General features: G+C 39.2%; 2 protein-coding genes across 6 annotated transcripts in view; one reads left to right on the top strand and one right to left on the bottom strand.

The window, feature by feature from the left end:
* Positions 1 to 8,114, bottom strand: part of LOC138952504 (zinc finger protein 541-like) — a 42,672-nt gene extending 34,558 nt beyond the window's left edge. The window contains exons 1-2 of the mRNA XM_070324191.1: positions 7,851 to 8,114; positions 3,319 to 4,218 (exon numbers count right to left, since the gene is read on the bottom strand). Of these exons, the coding sequence (XP_070180292.1) occupies positions 3,319 to 4,030 (712 nt within the window). The 5' untranslated portion in view covers positions 4,031 to 4,218; positions 7,851 to 8,114. The remainder of the gene's footprint in view (positions 1 to 3,318; positions 4,219 to 7,850) is intronic.
* A 90-nt stretch (positions 8,115 to 8,204) lies between these two features.
* LOC138953758 (atlastin-like) overlaps positions 8,205 to 22,908 on the top strand; it is a 29,652-nt gene continuing 14,948 nt past the window's right edge. For 4 of the 5 annotated variants that reach the window (XM_070325653.1, XM_070325652.1, XM_070325656.1 and 1 more), the window contains exons 1-11: positions 8,205 to 8,288; positions 12,925 to 13,139; positions 15,521 to 15,655; positions 16,037 to 16,141; positions 16,584 to 16,634; positions 17,424 to 17,486; positions 17,702 to 17,794; positions 18,993 to 19,131; positions 19,602 to 19,729; positions 21,209 to 21,265; positions 21,728 to 21,799. In XM_070325653.1, the coding sequence (XP_070181754.1) occupies positions 8,234 to 8,288; positions 12,925 to 13,139; positions 15,521 to 15,655; positions 16,037 to 16,141; positions 16,584 to 16,634; positions 17,424 to 17,486; positions 17,702 to 17,794; positions 18,993 to 19,131; positions 19,602 to 19,729; positions 21,209 to 21,265; positions 21,728 to 21,799 (1,113 nt within the window). In that variant the 5' untranslated portion in view covers positions 8,205 to 8,233. Of the gene's footprint in view, positions 8,289 to 11,504; positions 11,673 to 12,924; positions 13,140 to 15,520; positions 15,656 to 16,036; positions 16,142 to 16,583; positions 16,635 to 17,423; positions 17,487 to 17,701; positions 17,795 to 18,992; positions 19,132 to 19,601; positions 19,730 to 21,208; positions 21,266 to 21,727; positions 21,800 to 22,908 lie in introns of all 5 variants that reach the window. The other variant, XM_070325655.1, reaches the window with a different exon arrangement.

The raw sequence follows: 22,908 nt of genomic DNA, 5'->3' as shown, positions 1-22,908 counted from the left end.
TTAACAATTGACACTTGGAGTAAATACTACCTGAAAGCTGGTTATCTTCACTTTCAAGGGATACCAAAAAGTCCAAATGTGAAAAATGACACTTTGTTATCCTTTTGTGGGAGTGGGTCACAAATGTCCCGGGAACAGGACGAGTGATTGCAGTACCTTCTTTCGGGAATACCTTGATCTAGCTAGCGGACTTGAAACAGTACCAGTCTCTACCACTCTCACATGCAACTCCAGTTCCATCAAAAGACAACTTACCAACACTTTCTATTTCTGTGTATTGTGTTTACCTGACCATCATCACAACTTGACAGGGATGAGTCTAACAGCCTACAGGAACAATTCCAACAAGCGTTATGCCAGTCAAGGGTTTCATGATTCATCAAATGCAAACTGAAGGTCTTTTCCTTATTTAAATTACCAATCATGACTCATTTTCTTTTAGCAAATGTTGTCTTAACTCACAGACTGTTTGTCACCTGTACCGAGTTTTGTGGTAGATGAATGCACAAACAGATGACAGCCTTTGGATTAAAACAGAAACAGATCTCTATCCTGGCATGTAACTACCACCACAGTACCCCCACTGCTGATGTCATTTGTAAGTTGATGATTCCTAAAGTTACATACAAACTCGGTAAGTCAAATCGCAACAGCCTTTAGACATGGTTTTCTGATACCGAAAAGGACTATGAAATCAAAAACCCTAACTTATTTTTTTTGTTATTAATTTTTTTTAATTAAAAATAAAGAAAGAATAATGGGTAATGGGTAAAATAAAAGAAGATGAAAATAAACCTTGATACTGACAGCAATAAAGAGTAAGAGGATTTTCATTTCCAGTTCTACCTACCCTAAGAGTATTTCATCTGCCCAAGCACACTTTTATCATTTCCCCGTTTCTCCCAGAACACAAGGTGCATAAAATCAAACTGTGAATAAAACAAGAACAACAGACAGAAATCCCTAGACAGTTACTCAACTTACTGCCTAAAAGGAAACACAGAGCAGTAGCAATGAATATTTGAGAAGCAATTACCATTAAACATCAACCTGAGTGATATTGATTTTTTGTCACAGTCAGAAGGAATAGAATGGAAGATTTCAAGGAACAGCAACCCACAGCCTATAAAAATCTGACACTCCTGAAAGGGGTTTATCGCAGTGAAAAGACAGAATCTTAGGCCGTAATTTCCTTGGCATTTCTATGGTTACCACTCCTCGAAGCAAACTTGTAGTACAGCTTTCCATTTGTAATCAAAATCAATGAATTGTTGTCTCTTGAGTCGTTCTTTCTTTCTTTCTTTATTTGATGTTTAACGTCGTTTTCAACCGTTCAAGGTTATATCGCGACGGGGAAAGATGGGATAGAGCCACTTGTTAATTGTTTCTTGTTCACAAAAGCACTAATCAAAAAATTGCTCCAGGGGCTTGCAACGTAGTACAATATATGACCTTACTGGGAGAATGCAAGTTTCCAGTACAAAGGACTTAACATTTCTTACATACTGCTTGACTAAAATCTTTACAAACATTGACTATATTCTATACAAGAAACACTTAACAAGGGTAAAAGGAGAAACAGAATTCGTTAGTCGCCTCTTACGACATGGTGGGGAGCAACGGGTAAATTCTTCCTCCTAACCCGCGGGGGGGTCAGTCTTGAGTCGTCCAACTTCACTTAGGCCACACACAAAAAATGCAAGAAGGGCAAAGCCCATACGACTCACATGCTTGACCTTGACCTTTACATGACAAACCTAGCAATGACATCATACACTAAGAACTGCTTTACACATTTTTCCTACCAAAATACATGTGACCTCAAGGTCAAGGTCATCCAAGGTCATGCAACACAAAGCTGTTAATTCAAGACATAGGAAGTACAATGGTGCTTATTGGCTCTTTCTACCATGAGATAATGGTCACTTTTAGTGGTTCACTACCTTATTTTGGTCACATTTCATAAGGGTCAAAGTGACCTTGACCTTGATCATATGTGACCAAATGTGTCTCATGATGAAAGCATAACATGTGCCTCACATAATTTTTAAGTTTGAAACAGTTATCTTCCATAGTTCAGGGTCAAGGTCACTTCAAAATATGTATACAATCCAACTTTGAAGAGCTCCTGTGACCTTGACCTTGAAGCAAGGTAAACTAAACTGGTATCAAAAGATGGGGCTTACTTTGCCCTATATATCATATATAGGTGAGGTATTGAATCTCAAAAACTTCAGAGAAAATGGGAAAAATGTGAAAAATAGCTGTTTTTTAGACAACATTTATGGCCCCTGCGACCTTGACGCAAGGTCAAGATGCTATGTATGTTTTTTGGGGCCTTGTCATCATACACCATCTTGCCAAATTTGGTACTGATAGACTGAATAGTGTCCAAGAAATATCCAACGTTAAAGTTTTCCGGACGGACGGACGGACGACTCGGGTGAGTACATAGACTCACTTTTGCTTCGCATGTGAGTCAAAAATAGTCTGTTTACGGTATCCCGACCGACCCTATTTTTTCGCGCGACCCTAGACTTATTTTTGGCATTTGGGAAAAGAAAAAAAAAAGTCTTTTTTGGCAAAATAACTTAAAAATGTTTTTTTGGAAAAAATTAAAAGAAAAAAACCCGACCTACCGACCCTATTTTTTGTGTGCCTTAATAGAAACAATCAAATCAAGGCGAGGAAAGCAGAAGGAAATTAAGGCACACATAACTGACAAAATGAAACAACTGATCATAATTCATATTATTTTTGCTTAGCATCAGAGTATTGAAACTAATCCATATAAAGAAACCAATATTTTCTACACACCTCTATGACTATGATGCAGACACTGACGTAGCACAAACAGACAATTATTTCCAGTTTTCTTTTAGGGTACCGGTAAGCCTAATTTTGTAATTATAGTTAATACACATGACTATTCTGTGCAAAGCAAAAAGATAAATCAATGTCACCGTGAACACCAAAAAACTATTGACTCCCTGTCTTTGAATCATTAATAGTACATACCTGTAGTAAACTATTATACATTCATGTTCTCTTTGTTTAGTTTTTCCCTGAAAAATCCTTTGTATTTTCACATACAACATGCATTAATAATATTCAACATGACTGTGTTTTTACTTGTTTCATATCTCCTGATCTTCATCTTGTCTGAAACCTTGCAAGAAAATGCCAACAAAGAGATAATCTATTCAAAAAAATCTCATATCCTTCTGCTCATATTATTATTAGACTGAAGCACACCCGCTTTCCCATTTCAACTTCATGTCACTATCCCACTTGTAGAGCTACAGAACAGATACCAACCCGATGTTCGGTCACTGTCCATGGCAGGAAGCGAGGGTGCATCAATGGAAATGCCGGCGTCCCCAAAAGGCGACAGGGGGTCGTTGACGCTGCTATCAAACAGGTCAAAGGCGTTGCTCCCCTGACCAGACGCCGGGTTCCCCAGCCCAGAGAACAAGTTGTCGTCCAGCTGACCGAGACCGGGCGGGGCGCTGTTGTTGATATCAAAGGCACTGTCCGTCAGCATTTCATTGTCCGTGTAGTTGATGGCACTGAGCATGGTGTCGCCCCCGTTTCCCGCTGAGCGGAACTGCAGTCCCGGGCTGGACTGACCGGTGTCAGTGTAGGTGGAGGAGTTGAGAATGTTCAGCGGTGACACCGACAAGCCTTTGTCGTCAAAGGGCGGTTTGGTGAGAGTGTCGGCTTTGAGAGCGTCAGCAGCTTGTACGTGGAAGCTGCCGTCAGTGATGCGCACTAAAGTCTCCAAGGCGTTTTGAGCGGCGAGGGTGAGGTCCGGGCCAGACACAGCCAGGTCCCGCTGGTCCTTGGCCATACTGGTCAGGCTGCCCAGCGTCAGGGGCAGGGAGGTCAAGTTGAAGGTCAGCGTTGACTCGCCGGCAGAAGCCGGAACTACGCTCACACCACTGGCGGCAAGACTCGTCAAAAACGCAATATTGTCTATACCCGATATGACTGGTTCAGAGCTGTCCATCAGAGTGTGGGCACCATCCATGACCCCAGCGTATCACCGCCGGCCCTCCCAGCACCTGTCTCGGCAAGCCGCCTAGCCATATACTGCGCTCTTGTATCCGCAGATCACTTTACAATAAGATAAAGTTTAAATCAGCCGAAGTATTATTATGCTGAAAGAATACCCAAACAGGTAGACTGTCCTGCCCCAACTGCTACATCTTGTGACACCTGAAACAAAGTCAAAGAGCAGATTTCCGTTACATGTACCACTACCAGTACCATGCAGCGAAGTCATTCAATGATTCATTCCATTCAACGAATCAGCATGAATCAATAGGTAAAAATTACTAAGTTCTGTCATTCTGGAAGCTAAAGTATGTAAACTGAGTGTAAAATCACCAAGGCTATTGCAGGCTCTACAAGCACATGTATACATGTATACAGAGGAGCCTAACCCAAGAAAATCATTGGTATCTTGACAAGCAGTCAAAAAATGGCGACATCTAGAGAGCTCCTAGTTTCATGCAACAACAGCATCAGGTACATCAAGTTTTTCTGAAGATAGAATCACGCTGCTTTAGTGCTTATCACTGTCAGTAAGGGTTGTGAAGCAAATCAATCCCTCGCAGCTGCCTTTGCTTTTCAGCATCAATCAAAGCTACATGTATCTCCAAATACATCGCTTACAAAAGTTACAGGCTTATTTTGTTATTATCACAGAATGTTAGTTGTTAAGCATAAATACCTGAAACCCCTTTCCTGTGTTCACTGTTCTGGCAAACATTTATGTCAAAAACACTAATACATAAATGTACAATCATCATTGCCTTTTTTCTTTTTATTCATCTTTCTTACTAAGTTACTGAGTCTTACATTTCCTGTTTCTCTCTGATTAATACATACACATGTATTATACAATTTATTGTCAATCTGAATCAGTGTTTGCCATATATACCTAACTTACTTACTCTATATTGCTAATTGCACCTTCGCTAACAGACATGCTTTGGATTATAAACAGACAACGACTCATGCAGACTATGCTGAAATCTACAAATTACAATGTTTCAGTTAGATTTTTAATGTAAGATTAAGAAGAAACAGTTCCAGTACTTAGTCCAACAATAGCAATAGCTCTTGTAAATTCAGTAACACCCTTCTTTGTTGAGATTTGAAGGCAATAAAATCTGAGAATTAAAAAAAAAAAATGTTAAGCTTACTGCCGCCTGCTACGCATGCTTTTTTTGTGACAGAAAATATTATACTAGTTGAATAAGATAAACTTTTGATTTCATTGCTGCACTCTTTGAAGTAACATTTCTGCTCACAGATCTGTCTACTTGGAGAAAAATTGCTCTTTGAACTACATGTATACCATGCATGTTTTGAAAACAGTTTCAACACCTGGTCAAAACTCACTGAAAAACGAACGCAGAGACGAGTGCCAGTTGCTGAGTGATATCAAACTTGAACAAGTCGCGTAAGGCGAAATTACAACATTTAGTCAAGCTGTCGAACTAACAGAATGAAACTGAACTCACTGCATTTTTACAGCAAGAGCGTATACTCGTAGCATCGTCAGTCCACCGCTCGATGCAAAGGCAGTGAAATTGACAAGAAGAGCGGGGTAGTAGTTGCGCTGAGAAGGATAGCACGCTTTTCTTTATCTCTATTCTTTTTAACTTTCTGAGCGTGTTTTTAATCCAAACATATCACATCTATATGTTTTTGGAATCAGGAACCCACAAGGAATAAGATGAAATTGTTTATAAATCGATTTCGGAAATTTTATTTTAATAATAATTTTTATATTTTTAATTTTCAGAGCTTGTTTTTAATCCGAATATAACATATTTATATGTTTTTGGAATCAGAAAATGATGAAGAATAAGATGAACGTAAATTTGGATCGTTTTAAAAACAAATTATTTTTTTTACAATTTTTAGATTTTTAATGACCAAAGTCATTAATTAATTTTTAAGCCACCAAGCTGAAATGCAATACCGAAGTCCGGCCTTCGTCGAAGATTGCTTGGCCAAAATTTCAATCAATTTGATTGAAAAATGAGGGTGTGACAGTGCCGCCTCAACTTTTACAAAAAGCCGGATATTATGACGTCATCAAAAGTATTTATCGAAAAAAAAAGAAAAAAACGTCCGGGGATCTCATTCCCAGGAACTCTCATGTCAAATTTCATAAAGATCGGTCCAGTAGTTTGGTCTGAATCACTCTACACACACACACACGCACAGACAGACAGACACACACACACACATGTATACAGACACCACGACCCTCGTCTCGATTCCCCCTCTACGTTAAAACATTTAGTCAAAACTTGACTAAATGTAAAAATGTAAGGAGCATCATTGCAGGTATCTCTAATTTTTATCAAGAGAGAGTTGTTTCCAAATGCATGCAATGCGCAAACATATATTTGTACTAAAAACATTGAGTTATTTCTTAGGTACATGACTTTCAGGCTTCATTACAGCTCCTTTGTCTTTACATACACGTACGTAAGCTTTTGATACAGAGAAAAATACATGTATATTTTGTTTTCACTGGTAAAAAACACATTTATTCATGATCAATTTTGAAACAAATTTACACGAATGAAAACTTATCCGATTTCTTATGATCATTAGAGGATTACGGAAATAGCTCAGTGTATGAACTCTGAACGTAAGGCCAAGAACAAAAGTAAACGATTTCAGATTCCCTGACCAATCATAATTTGTTCTTTCGACCAAAGAACTTTTTTAGACCCTTAAAAAAAGTAATCAATACAAATTACATTTTTGTTTGGTCTTAGGTATAAATAACCGTAAAAAATAGCAGTGACGTACAGCCCCATAGAAGAGACATCACAAATAAAAGAAGATCCAATTTCAAAGTGCATTGTTTTCCTATTCGATCAGAACATAACGGTCCAGAACCCTATGATTCTGTATGAAGTATGATAATTAAAACTTACAATCATGAACAACGATATGAAAAGTGCTACTTCACAGAATAGCACAAACTTTATAATGAAGACAGATGTTCATGTGATAATCATCTATATATGATCAGAACTTTTCACTCAAGAATTACTGAAGTCAATCTCAATCATGTGTAATGTTTCATCTTCACAATGACAGACCACCCTTGGAAAGTTTAAATCAACTGTAGAGTAGTATTTTTAAGGTAATGGATGCGATGTCTGCTGCATATGTTTTGCCTACGACGTGATCTCATTCTTGTTTTTGTACTTAGCATCTCATTAAAATAAATTCAAGCCAAACACAGCAAAACTATTTCCTAATGTTGTGATAGAAGCAGTGTTGGCATCATTACTTTCACTTTCCACCTTGAAAGAAGTCGTCTTAAGAATTCAGCATGCTTATAACTGACAGTTTTGAGAAGAATTAGAAGGATTTACATCGACAATTTCGTCCGCACTTCTTTTGATAATCCACTTCCAAAGCAGCAGTATCAAGTGTCATTTTCTCGATATTACTTCGAGTTAAAAATGTTTCGCGGAATCTCCAAGATGGTTTTTATCCAAACCGCCTTCTTCAACTCATTCACTGCAAAATCCTAAATTTCACGTCAATTCTGGCCTAATAGCACAATGAAAATCTTCACATGTAATACTGAACAACTTCCTGAAAATCTGGTACTTAAAAGCATTCTGGTACCATCTTTTCACTGCTGTGTATTCAATGGAAAAAATACACACTCTACAGATGCGTTGTTTGTCAAGCCATGCCCACTACTTATCTTTGAACACCGATCGCAACTAACAGAAGAATGCACATGCAAATGAACATACACAGTAAAAATCTTAAAGTAATGCCATTTTGCAAAACCTTACCAATTATGTCGATTGCAATATAATAAATCCGCAATGGTAGGTTTAGTAAAGTGATAGGTCGTGAATCTCACGGCCATAAATCGCCGAAGTGTGAACAAAGTGTTGTTCTTCCGCCGAGCTTCAATGAGTTCTTACATAAACCATTGTTTGTAATACACCTCTCACACACTGAGCAATAATAAGTATAATTTCCACTTATATGTAGAAAAAGATCGTTAAAGGTTTGCAGCCATGGTCAACAAAAATTAAACATCCAAGTTGTATATTTCCAAGCCCGGCTCATGAATAATTATACAGGTTTTGGATGTAAACAGGCTAAAAGTAGTGCATGACGTCACTTACTTCTGCGCATGTACGGAACTTGACGTATACTTTGAACTGACATGGCGGAGAGTAAGCGCCGAAGTCACGAAGGTGGACATCCACCGTCAAGTCCAGGTTTGTTTGGATGTTTCCAGTCAAACGATCTGGTGCTTGTGAAGACAATATCCAGTGCATGATATGGCTTCAATGTCTGATGTTTCGCTTTTGTAATACACAGTGTGACATGTTAGGATAATGGGGTCAAATTCATCATCTGACAAATCTATCAAATGACATCTTCAGTTCTAGTCTAGTATAAAGGCTTTGCTGACGAAATTGTTTTTACTGCATATATGGGATACATGAAGAGATTAAACGAGGAATTGATAACTGGTCGAAAACGAGCAGCTGACATCAGCTGGCTGCCTACACTGATCTAGAACAGTACTTTCACTATTCTGAAGTATTCTACTTACTTACTTGTACTTACTTGTACTTGTGCGACGATTTAGGTTAAAAACCTGTACGCCGATCCACAAAAGTAAGCTGCATACGCGGGGGGGCTAGTAGCAGCTTGGTGTGTAGACACTTGATGTGTCTTTCCAGTGGCTGTCCAGTCGTGCTTTAAAGCAGTTAACGCTATCAGCTGTCACAACATTGTCGGGCAGGGTGTTCCAGTCTAAGACAACTCTGTCTGCGAAGAAGGCACTCCTTACTTTCGACTTGGCAAAGTTTTTAAACAGTTTAAGACTGTTTCCTCTCATGTCCCTTTCAGTGGGTGGGGGTTTGTGTAGATTGGGTTTCTGGGTAATGTATATACCTTTGAGGTATTTAAAAGTGTCAATCATATCACCCCTGCGCCGACGATGCTGGAGACAAGGAATTCCCAGGATCCTAAGCCTTTCTGAGTATGACAGTTCCTTCAGACTTCCAATCATCCTTGTTGCCCTTCTCTGGACATTCTCTAGGTCTTTGCAGAGCCCTTTAGCCTGTGGATTCCAGACTGAGTGACCATATTCTCTTCAGTTTTCGCACACACTGGTGAAAGTTATGCTCATGCAGTGACTGTGGCACTATTGACAGTCGAGTATCACTCATTCACTGACGCACACACGTGTATTCAAACAGACATATAACTTGACACTTTGCCCTTGAAGTAAGACTGCATTTCTAACATAGACTATGAGTATGACTGATGCACACTACCATCAGCTTTGGGAGGGATTGCTACTTTGCATTCACAAGTCTAATAAGTAGCAACTCTCAGTCTTACGGAAGTTACTCAAAAATACTGTCTCTTGCACACTACACATTTTCCTGCAGTGACACCTATAAAATAATGTAACTGAAGTGTGGGCTATTGAACACACCAAGCAGAGCAAACTTTGGTTTTGTACTTGTAGCTTTAATTTTACTTAAAAAAGGTGAATGATGTGCAAACATACATGTGTTAAGCATAGACATGGTCAACCGAGTTTCACATTCTATAAGTGAATTTTGCTTAATTACATTTAATAAGGTGAAACTGAACGCTTTTGTTTCTTTGTCAGTTTGTTTGCTCCATGATCATGATGTAATACCAGCTTCTGTTGTTCTTTATATAATCACTTGCACCTGCCCCCTTCTCTGTCCTTATGTCTTTGAAAAATGATGTGTACAGTTTGAACAGTTACATTGGATGGCTTGCATTAACAATAACACTTTGCAGCTAACATTAACAGTGTCATGCATAGACCCACTCTTTATCCTTAGTACATTTCTGCAAAGTGTCTACACACTTTACTTCTTTGACGTAAATTACATACATTCTACAAGATCAAAACAAATAGTTCCACAAGAAATGTTTTGTTTTATTTTGTACTAATAACAGTGTATATAAATTATAATGTATACATGAAATTGAAAAAAATGATTATTGGTGAGGTTTTAAAATTGTAGGTCAGGTTTAGTATTTTATTGTATCAGTGTTAACCTTCACCGTGCTTCGTGGGTTGTGGACGACCCAGTGCCTCACAAAATCGCCTTTATCTCTGAAACTATTTGGAGTTTTTAATTGAGACTTCATGTAATCTCCAATCACCATACGACCTTCCTATTGCCCAACTTTTGAAAGATTATCTTTGTAAATAAACAATGACGTAATTTGAACTACACAGTCCGGATGTTGTGGGTCGTGGACGACCCATATGGAATTACGTAAGGAATTTTAAGCTGTTTATCCTTATTCGGATGGTGTGGGTCGTGTACGACCCATATTCGACCCATACTCTGCAAAGAGGCGGCAAAACATTTATTCCTATTCGGATGGCGTGTGTCATGTACGACCCATACTTTTTACGTTGAATCCTTCTTTGCAAAGTATGGGTCGTACACGACCTACATCATCCGGACTGTGTAGTCCAAAGCGTGATCCGGTGAAGGTTAAATAATGCTTTGCTAGTAGTAGTAGATCTAATAATACATTTTAATGATTTCTGCTAATTCCTACTTTTAGTCTTCACTAACTATTGTACTAACCTCTGACCCAGAGGCACTCACAGACAGCTTTTAAATTTTTTGAGTCACTTGAGAAAAAGTGACTATGTAATCGGTCAGTGTTAGTCTGTCCGGGCCGGCCGTCCGTAGACACCACCTTAACGTTGGACTTTTCTCGGAAACTATCAAAGCGATCGGGCTCATATTTTGTTTAGTCGTGACCTCCAATGACCTCTACACTTTAACGATGGTTTCGTTGACCTTTGACCTTTTTCAAGGTCACAGGTCAGCGTCAAAGGAAAAATTAGACATTTTATATCTTTGACAAAGTTCATCGGATGTGATTGAAACTTTGTAGGATTATTCTTTACATCAAAGTATTTACATCTGTAGCCTTTTACGAACGTTATCAGAAAAACAAGGGAGATAACTAGCCTTTTCTGTTCGGCAACACACAACTTAACGTTGGGCTTTTCTCGGAAACTATAAAAGTGACCGGGCTCAAATTTTATGTGAACGTGACTCATTGTGTTGTGAATAGCAATTTCTTCCTGTCCATCTGATGCCTCATATAATATTCAGAACTGCGAAAGTGACTCGATCGAGCGTTTGCTCTTCTTGTTTAAAATGTTAACTTATCACTGTCACTTGGTCAGTTGGTGTCAATGTCACTGTCAGGTAACTTTGATCAATAAGAAAAAGATGCAAGGGTTTGGTTCATTAGTACTTAAAGCTAACATTTGGTGTCGGAGGGTTCAGTAGTTATGTATTTTGCTCTAGAACTAGAAGTCCTTTGAAATCTAGCAATGGCAAAACTAGACAAGGGAGGGGAGCTTCTGCTGTTGGTTTTTTTCTCACCTTATTTCAATACTGTAGTTGCAGTTGGAGACCACTTTTGAGAGCCTTTCTTTGGGACTGGATTTGGTGCTGGGACTCTGTTTTCAGCATTACAGCCATTCTGTACCAACAGCACCTACTTGGAAAGCACCTGCAACCATTAAAATTTGGTTTTAATTGACATGGCATCTAGCACTGGGCAGAATGGTTTGCTCTACTTTAATACTATTCATATTACCTCTCACAAAGTTCAGACAGGCCCCAGCATCAATCTATTTGTAATTTGAATATCTCTTGTGTTCCTTACACAGTTTGATTCCAAGACAGAAAAAAAATATATTTGTGGCTGTCAGTTTCAGTAAATTTAGTTCAGCTTGTTTATCACCCACATTTTTCCACGAAGGAAATTAGAACAGTTTTCAGTTTCTGGTCGAATCTGCAATACAATTTATCATACTTAAAGAATCAAGGTAATTGTCTGACATTTCAAATAGAATGTGGTTTGCCAGGTGCCTGCTTGAGCTTTGTTCGCTGTTGATAGTCTTGCCAGTATGTGTGTGTGTTGTTTGAGTAGTGTGGCTATTACCAGGGCTTCTGATGTTATATTGCCTGGGGGGGGGGGGGGGGGGGGGTGTTAGTATTTAATTACAGAACTTGAATAACAGGACAGACCTTTTGAAAGATATTTGATAATCAGGTCTGTTCGTTCTTGTCTAGCTGTTACAGGTGTACCTGCAATAGATGGTACAATTCCTTACAAATTCATAGAATTCTTTGGGCTTCATTGCATACATCCACCTCTGAATGTTGGCACGTATTGTCAGGCTTTTATACCACTGATCTTACAGAAATTTCAACCAGTACAGAATTTGTTTTAAAAAGTACAGCTTTTACTAGCCAGATTTTCTGCCACATGGTAACATCAGGCAATTTTTGGAGTTTTCAAGCCCTGGTTTCAAAGAATCTGGATGTCTAAATGACGTCAGACTTGTGGTTTTTACACAGGATAGATAAAGACTAAAAGAGGCTGAGACGTTGTATTATTATATTAGTAGGTAGAAACTAGCAGTAGAAATTGAAGTCTAGAATAAAAATTGGGAAAATTAATACTATAAATCTTTTGCAATTCTATTTTTGTGGCAGATGCTCAAAGAGGTCAGTACATACAATGATAAATGTTTCCCCCTTTCTTTGAAAAGGCAGTGCAGTTATATGATATCTTTTTGTACCTCTTAATATATATAACATACTTCTCTTCACCTTTTTTCCCTTTGTGTGAATGTTATTACTAAACCAATTTCAAATCTTAACAATGTACAAAGCTATGAATTGCACATTTTTTCTTCTTTTCCGTAATTTTCCTGTGTGCATGTGTGTGTGTTAAACAGTAACACATTTTGTTTTGTGCATGAAAGCTTAATTCCTTCAAAGAATATCAACATCTTTCTCTGTATTGCAGTGTCAGCCACTGGGGCACCCTTAAAAGGGGAGCCAATCCAGATTGTGGTGGCGACAGATGAACACACGTTTGAACTTGACGAGGAAGAGTTGGAGAGGATTCTGCTGCGTCCGGATGTACGGGACAAGAAGGTGGCCCTAGTTTCTGTGGCTGGCTCTTTCCGCAAGGGGAAGTCATTCTTGCTGGACTTCTTTCTGCGCTATCTCAGTGCCAATGTAAGTTTGTGTGAGTGGTTGTGGTGAAGTTACACAAAGTCAGTCACTGTGTAGCGGCACCCAAATGTTCCAAAGAATGTTTACATGTGCAGGTGCAAAGACACGCTCTCACACAGAAACACAAACACACTCATTTTCTTCATCCCTCCATCACTTTAGAAAGTACATTTGGATTTCTGTCATAGATTTTATGCTGTGCTACTTCATTCATGTACAATGACAGTTCTAACTGAAGCTCTAACCGTACAGTGCAGTTCTATAGCACTTTCCCCACACAAAGCATGTATTGGAGTGAATCAGACACTATGCTGTGATAAGTCGTAATTTTAACACATCATTTCTTTTCACTCAGCCAATGATAGCTTTTTAATTGAGTGAGTCATGGTGACACATAAAGTCAGAGCATTGGACTGAGGTTGACGACCAATACCCCCCAAAAAATCTGCAGAAAAACCTTATTGTGGCGACAGCTGTGAGCTGCCTTCACAATGAGGGGAGTATTTTGCATCCCACATAGCTGTAAGGCTAGACATGGCTACTGCACAGTGGTGTTGGGAACAGATGGTGTAGACTGCTGATGAATGCTGATTTGAATATAATCCGGCAAACTGGCAGGTCTTATACACTTTAGATTGAATTTGTTTGATCAGCTCTAAATTAGCGAGGGGGCAGTGTCAGATTTAACAAGACAGAATTCAGGAAGGGTAAGGTAGGGATTAGGTGCATTACTCTATGAAGTTTGGGCAGCAAGCAGGTTTTAATGTTACAGGGATGTCGTTAGGCGTCTGACATCGGACATAGACCGATTAAAAGGCTCAATTGTCCGATTCACGTCAGATGTCCTATCATTTTCAACTGAGCGCGGTCATTGTCCGATAAGTACTCCATTCCTTCGGACAGCTCGTTAATTGATAATTTTCCTTTCATGATAGAAATCTTCAAAAAGCGACCGAGCGCTCTCGCGTACAGGTGCACTGAAATTGTACAGTGCAGATCTTGCGTTTTCCTAACCGCTTGCAGTATGAGCCGTTTACGTACACCCGTCTACAGCACACTAAAGTTCGGAGTACGGGAGACAACTCCAACTGACCAAGGCTCTCGTCTTCTTTAATTTGCTTTCGGTTAGAGATGAAGCGCACGACACTGAATTATTATGCCACCGAAAAAAACTAAAGCCTGCCAAAGAACAACAAAAGCTGAACATGTTGGGCGTTTCAACGGCATCGTGTGCTACATTAGGGCCAAGAACATGGGAAAACACGGCTAGCAATAGCATCATTCTGGAAAATGACAGTACCAATGACAGTGTCGCCGCTAAAACTTCCACAATCACGGAAAGTAAATTTTCGAGTTGACAGTCTTTCAATAAGATTAACTATTCATGGCTGACCCTGTTTAGTACTAGTTGGTTAGAATTTAACAGCAAAGAGACCATCTATATAGGCAAACTGTTTTGTCGAATATGTCAAGAAAAAGCTCTATCAGGAAATCATGCAGTTTGTGTGCCAATCAAAGTAAGAGTGCTGAAGTTTTTGGTTGCTTTTTAGTTTGTTTGTTTCTTTTTGTGTGTGTGTCCTGTTTGAAACAAAAGTAATAAAACAATATACGCACATAATGTTGGTGCATATACCAATGTGTTTTGCACAAAATTATAATGTCCTATTAAAATGTCTGAACTGGCAGTCAGATGTCCTATTGATGCCGAAGAGCTCAGGACATTTGTCCTATAGGTATGAACTTGTGGCAACATCCCTGATGTTATTTGGATTCAGCTTAAAGTGTGCATACTTGCTAGCATCTGTCCTGCTCTCATATATATACACAGTGTTGGCAAGATCATCATGCATTAACCCACATAAACTATTTGGTAAAAATACACGCCACACAGAGTCCCTTCATTAAACATATGCACATACCCATTTGGGATGCAAAATAGCTCTGTGTACATAACTTTTAAAATGTTAGAAGGAGAAGAAGTGGAGAAGATATACCCCCAAAAAAGATGGAGCTGTGAAAATTAAGCTGATACTACCTGAAAGTTTCTCTGTGTAAATACCGTGTAGTTTCGCATAAACATTGCATACATTCTTGTTTTTCCACAGGCTCTCGCTGTAATTAGATGGATATGGTTATAAATATGCAACATACAAGAAAATATAATGTTGCCCCCAAATAGCTGTTATACTAAAACCTTACACTACAGTGATATCCTATGGTTTTGGTTGGCAACCTTTCCTGTTTTGTCATATTTTGTTCTAAAGAAGCATCATGCGTTGTTCCTCTTGCTCAAAAGTTGTACCTTTGCTTGGAAAACACTCATTGCTGGAGCAAAGTAAAAATGGCAAACATTTTCTTATGGTGATTGATTAACTTTGTTGCAGGGTTCACCGGATTGGCTGGGAAATGACGACTCCCCTCTGGAAGGGTTTTCATGGCGAGGCGGTTCAGAGCGCGACACGACGGGCATCTTGATGTGGAGTGAACCCTTCTTCTGCAAACTGCGAAATGGAGAAGAGGTATTCTTTCAAGTGGACACAATAAATGTTCCTAAAACTTTGACATACTGACCTAGCTTTGGCAGTTTTACCATTACAGGGAAACCCCCCTTTTAAGACCCTAACAAATCTGAGAAAATCAGGTCTTGAAAAGGAGGGACTCTTAAAATGGAGGTAAATTTAAAGAAACTATGAAGAAAAAATCTAAAAAAAACCCTAGGTTTTCAAAAAGAGGAAGTCTTAAATTGGGGGTCGTTAAAAGGGGGGGGGGGGGGGGGGGGGTCTACCGTACTGATAAGTAAACCAGCAAGTGCATTGTGGGAGAAATGACAGTAGTAGCTAGGGTATGCATCCTTTATTTGTCGTTGAGTTAATTGCGTGTGTATTCTTTTGTTGTTGCAGATTGCTATTTTGTTGATGGACACTCAGGGTGCTTTTGACAGTGAGTCGACAGTGAGGGACTGTGCCACCATCTTTGCTCTCAGTACCATGATCAGCTCTATGCAGGTAGCGTGTCTCCTACTTTTCTCCGCAACAATTGATAGATACTGTCGTACCTAACAGGAGATTGTTGAAAATGCTTTATTTAAAGGTAAATTCCTTATTGGGTGAACAATAATGTCAACCACTACAGACCCATTTGGTATCCTATGGCTTGAACAAATCGCTTACAGTTACACTAGAAGTACCATATATACCATTAATAATAATATGAGAATTTATAGCGCGCACATATCTGACCACAAGGCGACTCAAGGCGCAATAAACATTAAATTACAAACACTTTTCTCCATTGACATGATTGTGGCATCTAGTTATTACAACATTATCCAAAGTTTGTTATTTTGGTTGGTGGTGAAGGTGGATGTCATTCAGTAATCTCTAGCACTCTTATATGCACAACTCCTTATCATTTATTCTCTAATCCCTTCTATGTAATATGTTCCAGGTGTACAACTTGTCGCAGAATATCCAAGAGGATGATTTGCAACATCTGCAGGTACAGCTGTCTTTATCTGAGCTCTTCGCTTTATGTGTTATTCACCTGATAGTGAAATATAGGAATTGCAATACACATACTGTATGTCCGTAACAGCTGGTGCTCAATGAGAAGAGTGCAGCTTTTTACTAGGTCAGAGCTGACTCATGTTTGATTTTGATTATTCTAGCCTGTTCAAATTATTTGTTTTAGGTGAAGATGACCTCTTTTGTTAACGAGAGTGGCCATGCATGGATGACTGCCAGTGTCTGTTTATTGATTAAACGTCTTTGTCCTGTATGTTGCATGAAGGAGAGAATGGGCTTTCACTGGAGTCACGGGGCGGGGATATAGCTCAGTCAGTAACGCGCTGGATTTGTATTCAGTTGGCCGCTGTCAGCGTGAGTTCGTCCCCACGTTTGGCGAGAGATTTATTTCTCAGAGTCAACTTTGTGTGCAGACTCTCCTCGGTGTCCGAACACCCCCGTGTGTACACGCAAGCACAAGACCAAGTGCGCACGAAAAAGATCCTGTAATCCATGTCAGAGTTCGGTGGGTTATAGAAACACGAAAATACCCAGCATGCTTCCTCCGAAAGCGGCGTATGGCTGCCTAAATGGCGGGGTAAAAACGGTCATACACGTAAAAGCCGTGGGAGTTTCAACCCATGAACGAACGAACAAACAAACAAACTGGAGTCACAAATCGACCAGTCAGTGTTGTATGGACATTTTCAAATATGTATTTATGTTGGAACAACATTTTTTGCGGTTTCTGCATCAATTATTAATCTGATTGTTTGTCTTGCAGCTTTTCACAGAGTACGGACGTCTTGCTCTGGAAGACAATGACAACGTTTCAAAGCCATTTCAGGCAAGTTGAATTACTAGGTTCATATCTCTTCTTTGCTTTGCTTTTCTTTGCTTTTCTTTTCTTTTCTTGCTTACTACCACAACAATTATTGTTGAATGGCTCTTGCTGTATCGTTTTCATTTATGACTGTGAATAGTAATTCAATCCTGACTACAATAGAATGTCTACACAATTATGGAAACCGACAACGCTTTTTTTTCTTTTTTTTTTAACAGGTTTTGCAGTTTCTTGTGCGAGATTGGAGCTTCCCGTATGAGGCTGAATATGGCATGAAAGGAGGGCGTAAAATGCTGAACCGAAGGTTGCAGGTAAGTCTGAAGCAAACGATTACTGAAAACGTTAAGGTTGTCAAATTCACTTTATGTGTAGCAATGTATATGCAAGTGACCAGAATCAAGAAAGATGGTGATCAGTGGAGGGAAGGGAGAAAACTGAAAAACAGAAAGATTGGATGCAGGATCTTTGTGGTCAAACACATTTTGTCCTTATGATAGTACTGATACATGATTAATCCAGGGATGTGTTGCTCAAAGTTATGTTCAATTAAAGACATACGATATTGATAAACAAAACAAAACGAACCAAGACATCTCTTTTTGACCCTCTCATTCGAAGTTAAATCTCCGACGACAAAAGCCAATCAAAGTCTGGAAAGACGTCTTTAGGTGAATGATAGCATCACGTAAACATTATGTCACTTCTGCATGTCTCCCGAGGAAGTGACGAAGTATTTCAAGAATGAAGTTTGTCCCAGTGACTTCAACATATCAGCAGTAGAAAATGATTCATCCGGTCACCGCCAGGCTGTGCGTGTATCGGGATCGCATAAAAGTAAAAGAAACAACAAAAACAGTGGTAACAACAATACTTAAATTGCATTCACTTCGTTTCTGTTTGTCCCAGGATAAACCATGTTGAGATAAGTTTATCATGTTTCACAAGTGTTCTGTTTGCCCCAGGATAAACCATGTTGAGATAAGTTTATCATGTTTCACAAGTGTCTGTCTGTCCCAGGATAAACCATGTTGAGATAAGTTTATCATGTTTCACAAGTGTCTGTCTGTCCCAGGATAAACCATGTTGAGATAAGTTTATCATGTTTCACAAGTGTTCTGTTTGTCCCAGGATAAACCATGTTGAGATAAGTTTATCATGTTTCACAAGTGTCTGTCTGTCCCAGGATAAACCATGTTGAGATAAGTTTATCATGTTTCACAAGTGTCTGTCTGTCCCAGGATAAACCATGTTGAGATAAGTTTATCATGTTTCACAAGTGTCTGTCTGTCCCCGGATAAACCATGTTGAGATAAGTTTATCATGTTTCACAAGTGTCTGTCTGTCCCAGGATAAACCATGTTGAGATAAGTTTATCATGTTTCACAAGTGTCTGTCTGTCTACTTCAAAGACCTTTGGTTTGTCGTGCTAGTAAATGTAACGTTTTCTTTTGTCAATAATAAACGTTCCAATTACCTACTATTCTTGTTTTTTGATTCTGTTTGTCCTAGGTGTCGGACAAGCAGCATGCAGAGTTGCAGCAGATTCGGCGTCACATCAGTTCCTGCTTTGTCAACATCAGCTGCTTCCTCATGCCCCACCCCGGCCTGCGAGTCGCCACCAACCCACACTTTGATGGCCGGCTAAAAGGTTGGTCTTTTGGGTCTGCCCAGTTAGAACATGATCCAAATTTAAAGTGATCACGATTGAGTAATTGCAAAGTGTGTATCTTACAGCATACTGTGTGTTGTGGTTTTGTATGTCTGTTTTATGAACTGATTGAATAATATTCTTTGCGAAACCAAATTTAAAACTTAACCATTTGGCCAAACATGGAATCCTTCAGTCTCAAGGCAACATTTAACTCAGACATATAACATGTCTTTGTAGCCAAACAAGTCACCGTTCTGTAAAATAACCCCCCAAAAACAGCTTTATTTTTTTGTACAGGTAGTACACTTTTCATTATACATTTCTGCTGATGGGAAACTCTTACTGCTTGATCAGGGTTCAGTGCCACAGCAATGAGACTTCAAAAGTTCAGATTTTACATGAATTTTGTTGCAAAAGAGCAGGTCACCTTATATCTCGTTTTCACTGAATACTTTTTGATGTTTCAGATATTGAGCCAGATTTCCGGGAGCAGCTGCAAGTACTGGTGCCGATGATTCTTGCCCCAGAAAACATTGTACTGAAAGAGATCAACGGCACGCAGATCACGGCTCATGAGATGGTGGAATACTTCAAGGTCAGCTCTTGGTGGTTTCAGTTCTTGAGTATCAGTTGCTGCCTGTCAGATCTTTAAAGATATTCATTTTGACCAGGCTCACCCTCTTTGAAGAGTGTTGTTTGCTTCAGGCTGATGCCGTGATGGCCTAATGCAGCTTAACGATTAAACCTTTAGCGTTTCATGGTCCTTTAGCTTCGACATGCTTCTTCTGTCCTTAAAGAGCTCTTTCTTCATTTTCAGGGGCAGTGTTTATAATATCCTTATTCTAGTCCTGTTCCTTTCTAATTTTCTGCCTTCATGAACAAATGTCATTCATTTTGGCTTGTCTAAAGAACCCCCCTCCCAACTTCAACCAAGGAGACTTATAAAATTGTTTGTGTGTATCAAATCTCTACCAATTTACTACGCAGGAGACTGCATACCTTTGTAAAATAGATAAGGAGCTTGTAAAGACTGCCAAATGGCTTACGGATTATCTCCCTTGGCCTGTTGCGACTTGAGCTTTTGCTGTATGAAAAAATGTATTTTTGACTCACATGCGAAGCAAAAGTGAGTCTATGTACTCACCCGAGTCGTCCGTCCGTCCGTCCGTCCGTCCGTCCGGACGTCCGGACGTCCGTCCGTCCGGACGTCCGTCCGGAAAACTTTAACGTTGGATATTTCTTGGACACTATTCAGTCTATCAGTACCAAATTTGGCAAGATGGTGTATGATGACAAGGCCCCAAAAAACATACATAGCATCTTGACCTTGCTTCAAGGTCAAGGTCGCAGGGGCCATAAATGTTGCCTAAAAAACAGCTATTTTTCATATTTTTCCCATTTTCTCTGAAGTTTTTGAGATTCAATACCTCACCTATATATGATATATAGGGCAAAGTAAGCCCCATCTTTTGATACCAGTTTGGTTTACCTTGCTTCAAGGTCAAGGTCACAGGAGCTCTTCAAAGTTGGATTGTATACATATTTTGAAGTGACCTTGACCCTGAACTATGGAAGATAACTGTTTCAAACTTAAAAATTATGTGGGGCACATGTTATGCTTTCATCATGAGACACATTTGGTCACATATGATCAAGGTCAAGGTCACTTTGACCCTTATGAAATGTGACCAAAATAAGGTAGTGAACCACTAAAAGTGACCATATCTCATGGTAGAAAGAGCCAATAAGCACCATTGTACTTCCTATGTCTTGAATTAACAGCTTTGTGTTGCATGACCTTGGATGACCTTGACCTTGGGTCAAGGTCACATGTATTTTGGTAGGAAAAATGTGTAAAGCATGTGAGTCGTATGGGCTTTGCCCTTCTTGTTTACAAGTAAAATGACTATTTCTAAGAATACTCACCTCGATTTAACTATAAGGAGTTACCCTACTTATGAGTATCAGACTGAGTAGCTCAGTCTGATACTCATAAGTAGGGTAACTCCTTATAGTTAAATTGAGGTGATGTATTCGAAAGAAATAGTATGACATGTTATCTTCTTTGTTGCAGGCCTACATCAAGATTTATCAGGGAGAAGAGCTTCCAGAGCCAAAGACCATGCTGCAGGTAAGGCACCAGTAGATTCCCATCTGCACAATAACTGTTTAATCACATCAGCAGTTGAAAAAGTGTTCAGTTGTGCAATGTTTCTCAAGCCACATGAAACACAATTTTGTTCAGCTACAAGACATTTGAGAGTGATGTAATGTTTTGTCTCTTCTTGAAATTGTCTTGTTCTAGCTCAGTTCAAAGTTGATACATCTTCGTTTTATCAATATTTTATTCTTTTGTAGGTAATAAAGCTGATAGTTTTTCATTTACTGTTCGCTCACTATTATGTGTGCACTGAGATACTCTTACAATCAAAATAACATCAAAAAACCTTCTTTGGGGAGGTGGGTGGGGGTTAAGTAACATGTACTCATCGTTTAAAATTTGTCTCGTGTACCCTTTGGGGCTGAGCCTTGTCAGTAACATTGTTTAAGTGTTTGCTAATGAAACAGTACTTGTTATTTTTGCCTAAAACAGGCGACAGCAGAAGCCAATAACCTGGCAGCAGTCGCCAACGGAAAGAACCAGTACTCCAAGGAAATGGAAGAGGTAAGTATTGCTGCACAGATGCAGTCTTCTGTTATATCAATTGTTGAATTTGTGGTTTAGACATATTTTATGAAAATGTAGTGGAGTGGTTTAAACATAGAGATTCCAAGAGTAGGGCTATGAAATGAATATGAAATGAAAAATCAATATTTTTGACTCACATGCGAAGCAAAAGTGAGTCTATGTACTCACCCGAGTCGTCCGTCCGTCCGTCCGTCCGGCCGGCCGGCCGTCCGGAAAACTTTAACGTTGGATATTTCTTGGACACTATTCAGTCTATCAGTACCAAATTTGGCAAGATGGTGTATGATGACAAGGCCCCAAAAAACATACATAGCATCTTGACCTTGCTTCAAGGTCAAGGTCGCAGGGGCCATAAATGTTGTCTAAAAAACAGCTATTTTTCACATTTTTCCCATTTTCTCTGAAGTTTTTGAGATTGAATACCTCACCTATATATGATATATAGGGCAAAGTAAGCCCCATCTTTTGATACCAGTTTGGTTTACCTTGCTTCAAGGTCAAGGTCACAGGAGCTCTTCAAAGTTGGATTGTATACATATTTTGAAGTGACCTTGACCCTGAACTATGGAAGATAACTGTTTCAAACTTAAAAAAATATGTGGGGCACATGTTATGCTTTCATCATGAGACACATTTGGTCACATATGATCAAGGTCAAGGTCACTTTGACCCTTATGAAATGTGACCAAAATAAGGTAGTGAACCACTAAAAGTGACCATATCTCATGGTAGAAAGAGCCAATAAGCACCAATGTACTTCCTATGTCTTGAATTAACAGCTTTGTGTTGCTTGACCTTGGGTCAAGGTCACATGTATTTTGGTAGGAAAAATGTGTAAAGCAGTTCTTGCTAGGTTTAGCTGAAGGTCAAGGTCATGTAAAGGTCAAGCATGTGAGTCGTATGGGCTTTGCCCTTCTTGTTTAAAAGATAAAATCAAATTCTCTCTTTATGGTTTACTTACGATTGTGCATGCAGTGAATGTGACACTAACATAGACTAGTTGGGTGTGTATGAATGTGCTTTGCCTGCAGATGGATCATTGAGTAGATTTTCGCTGTTCGTCGAGATTTAAACACCAGTAATCT

Source organism: Littorina saxatilis, linkage group LG17 (assembly GCF_037325665.1).
Source record: "Littorina saxatilis isolate snail1 linkage group LG17, US_GU_Lsax_2.0, whole genome shotgun sequence".
Taxonomy (NCBI): domain Eukaryota; kingdom Metazoa; phylum Mollusca; class Gastropoda; order Littorinimorpha; family Littorinidae; genus Littorina; species Littorina saxatilis.
This window is presented reverse-complemented; position numbering and strand designations above follow the sequence as displayed.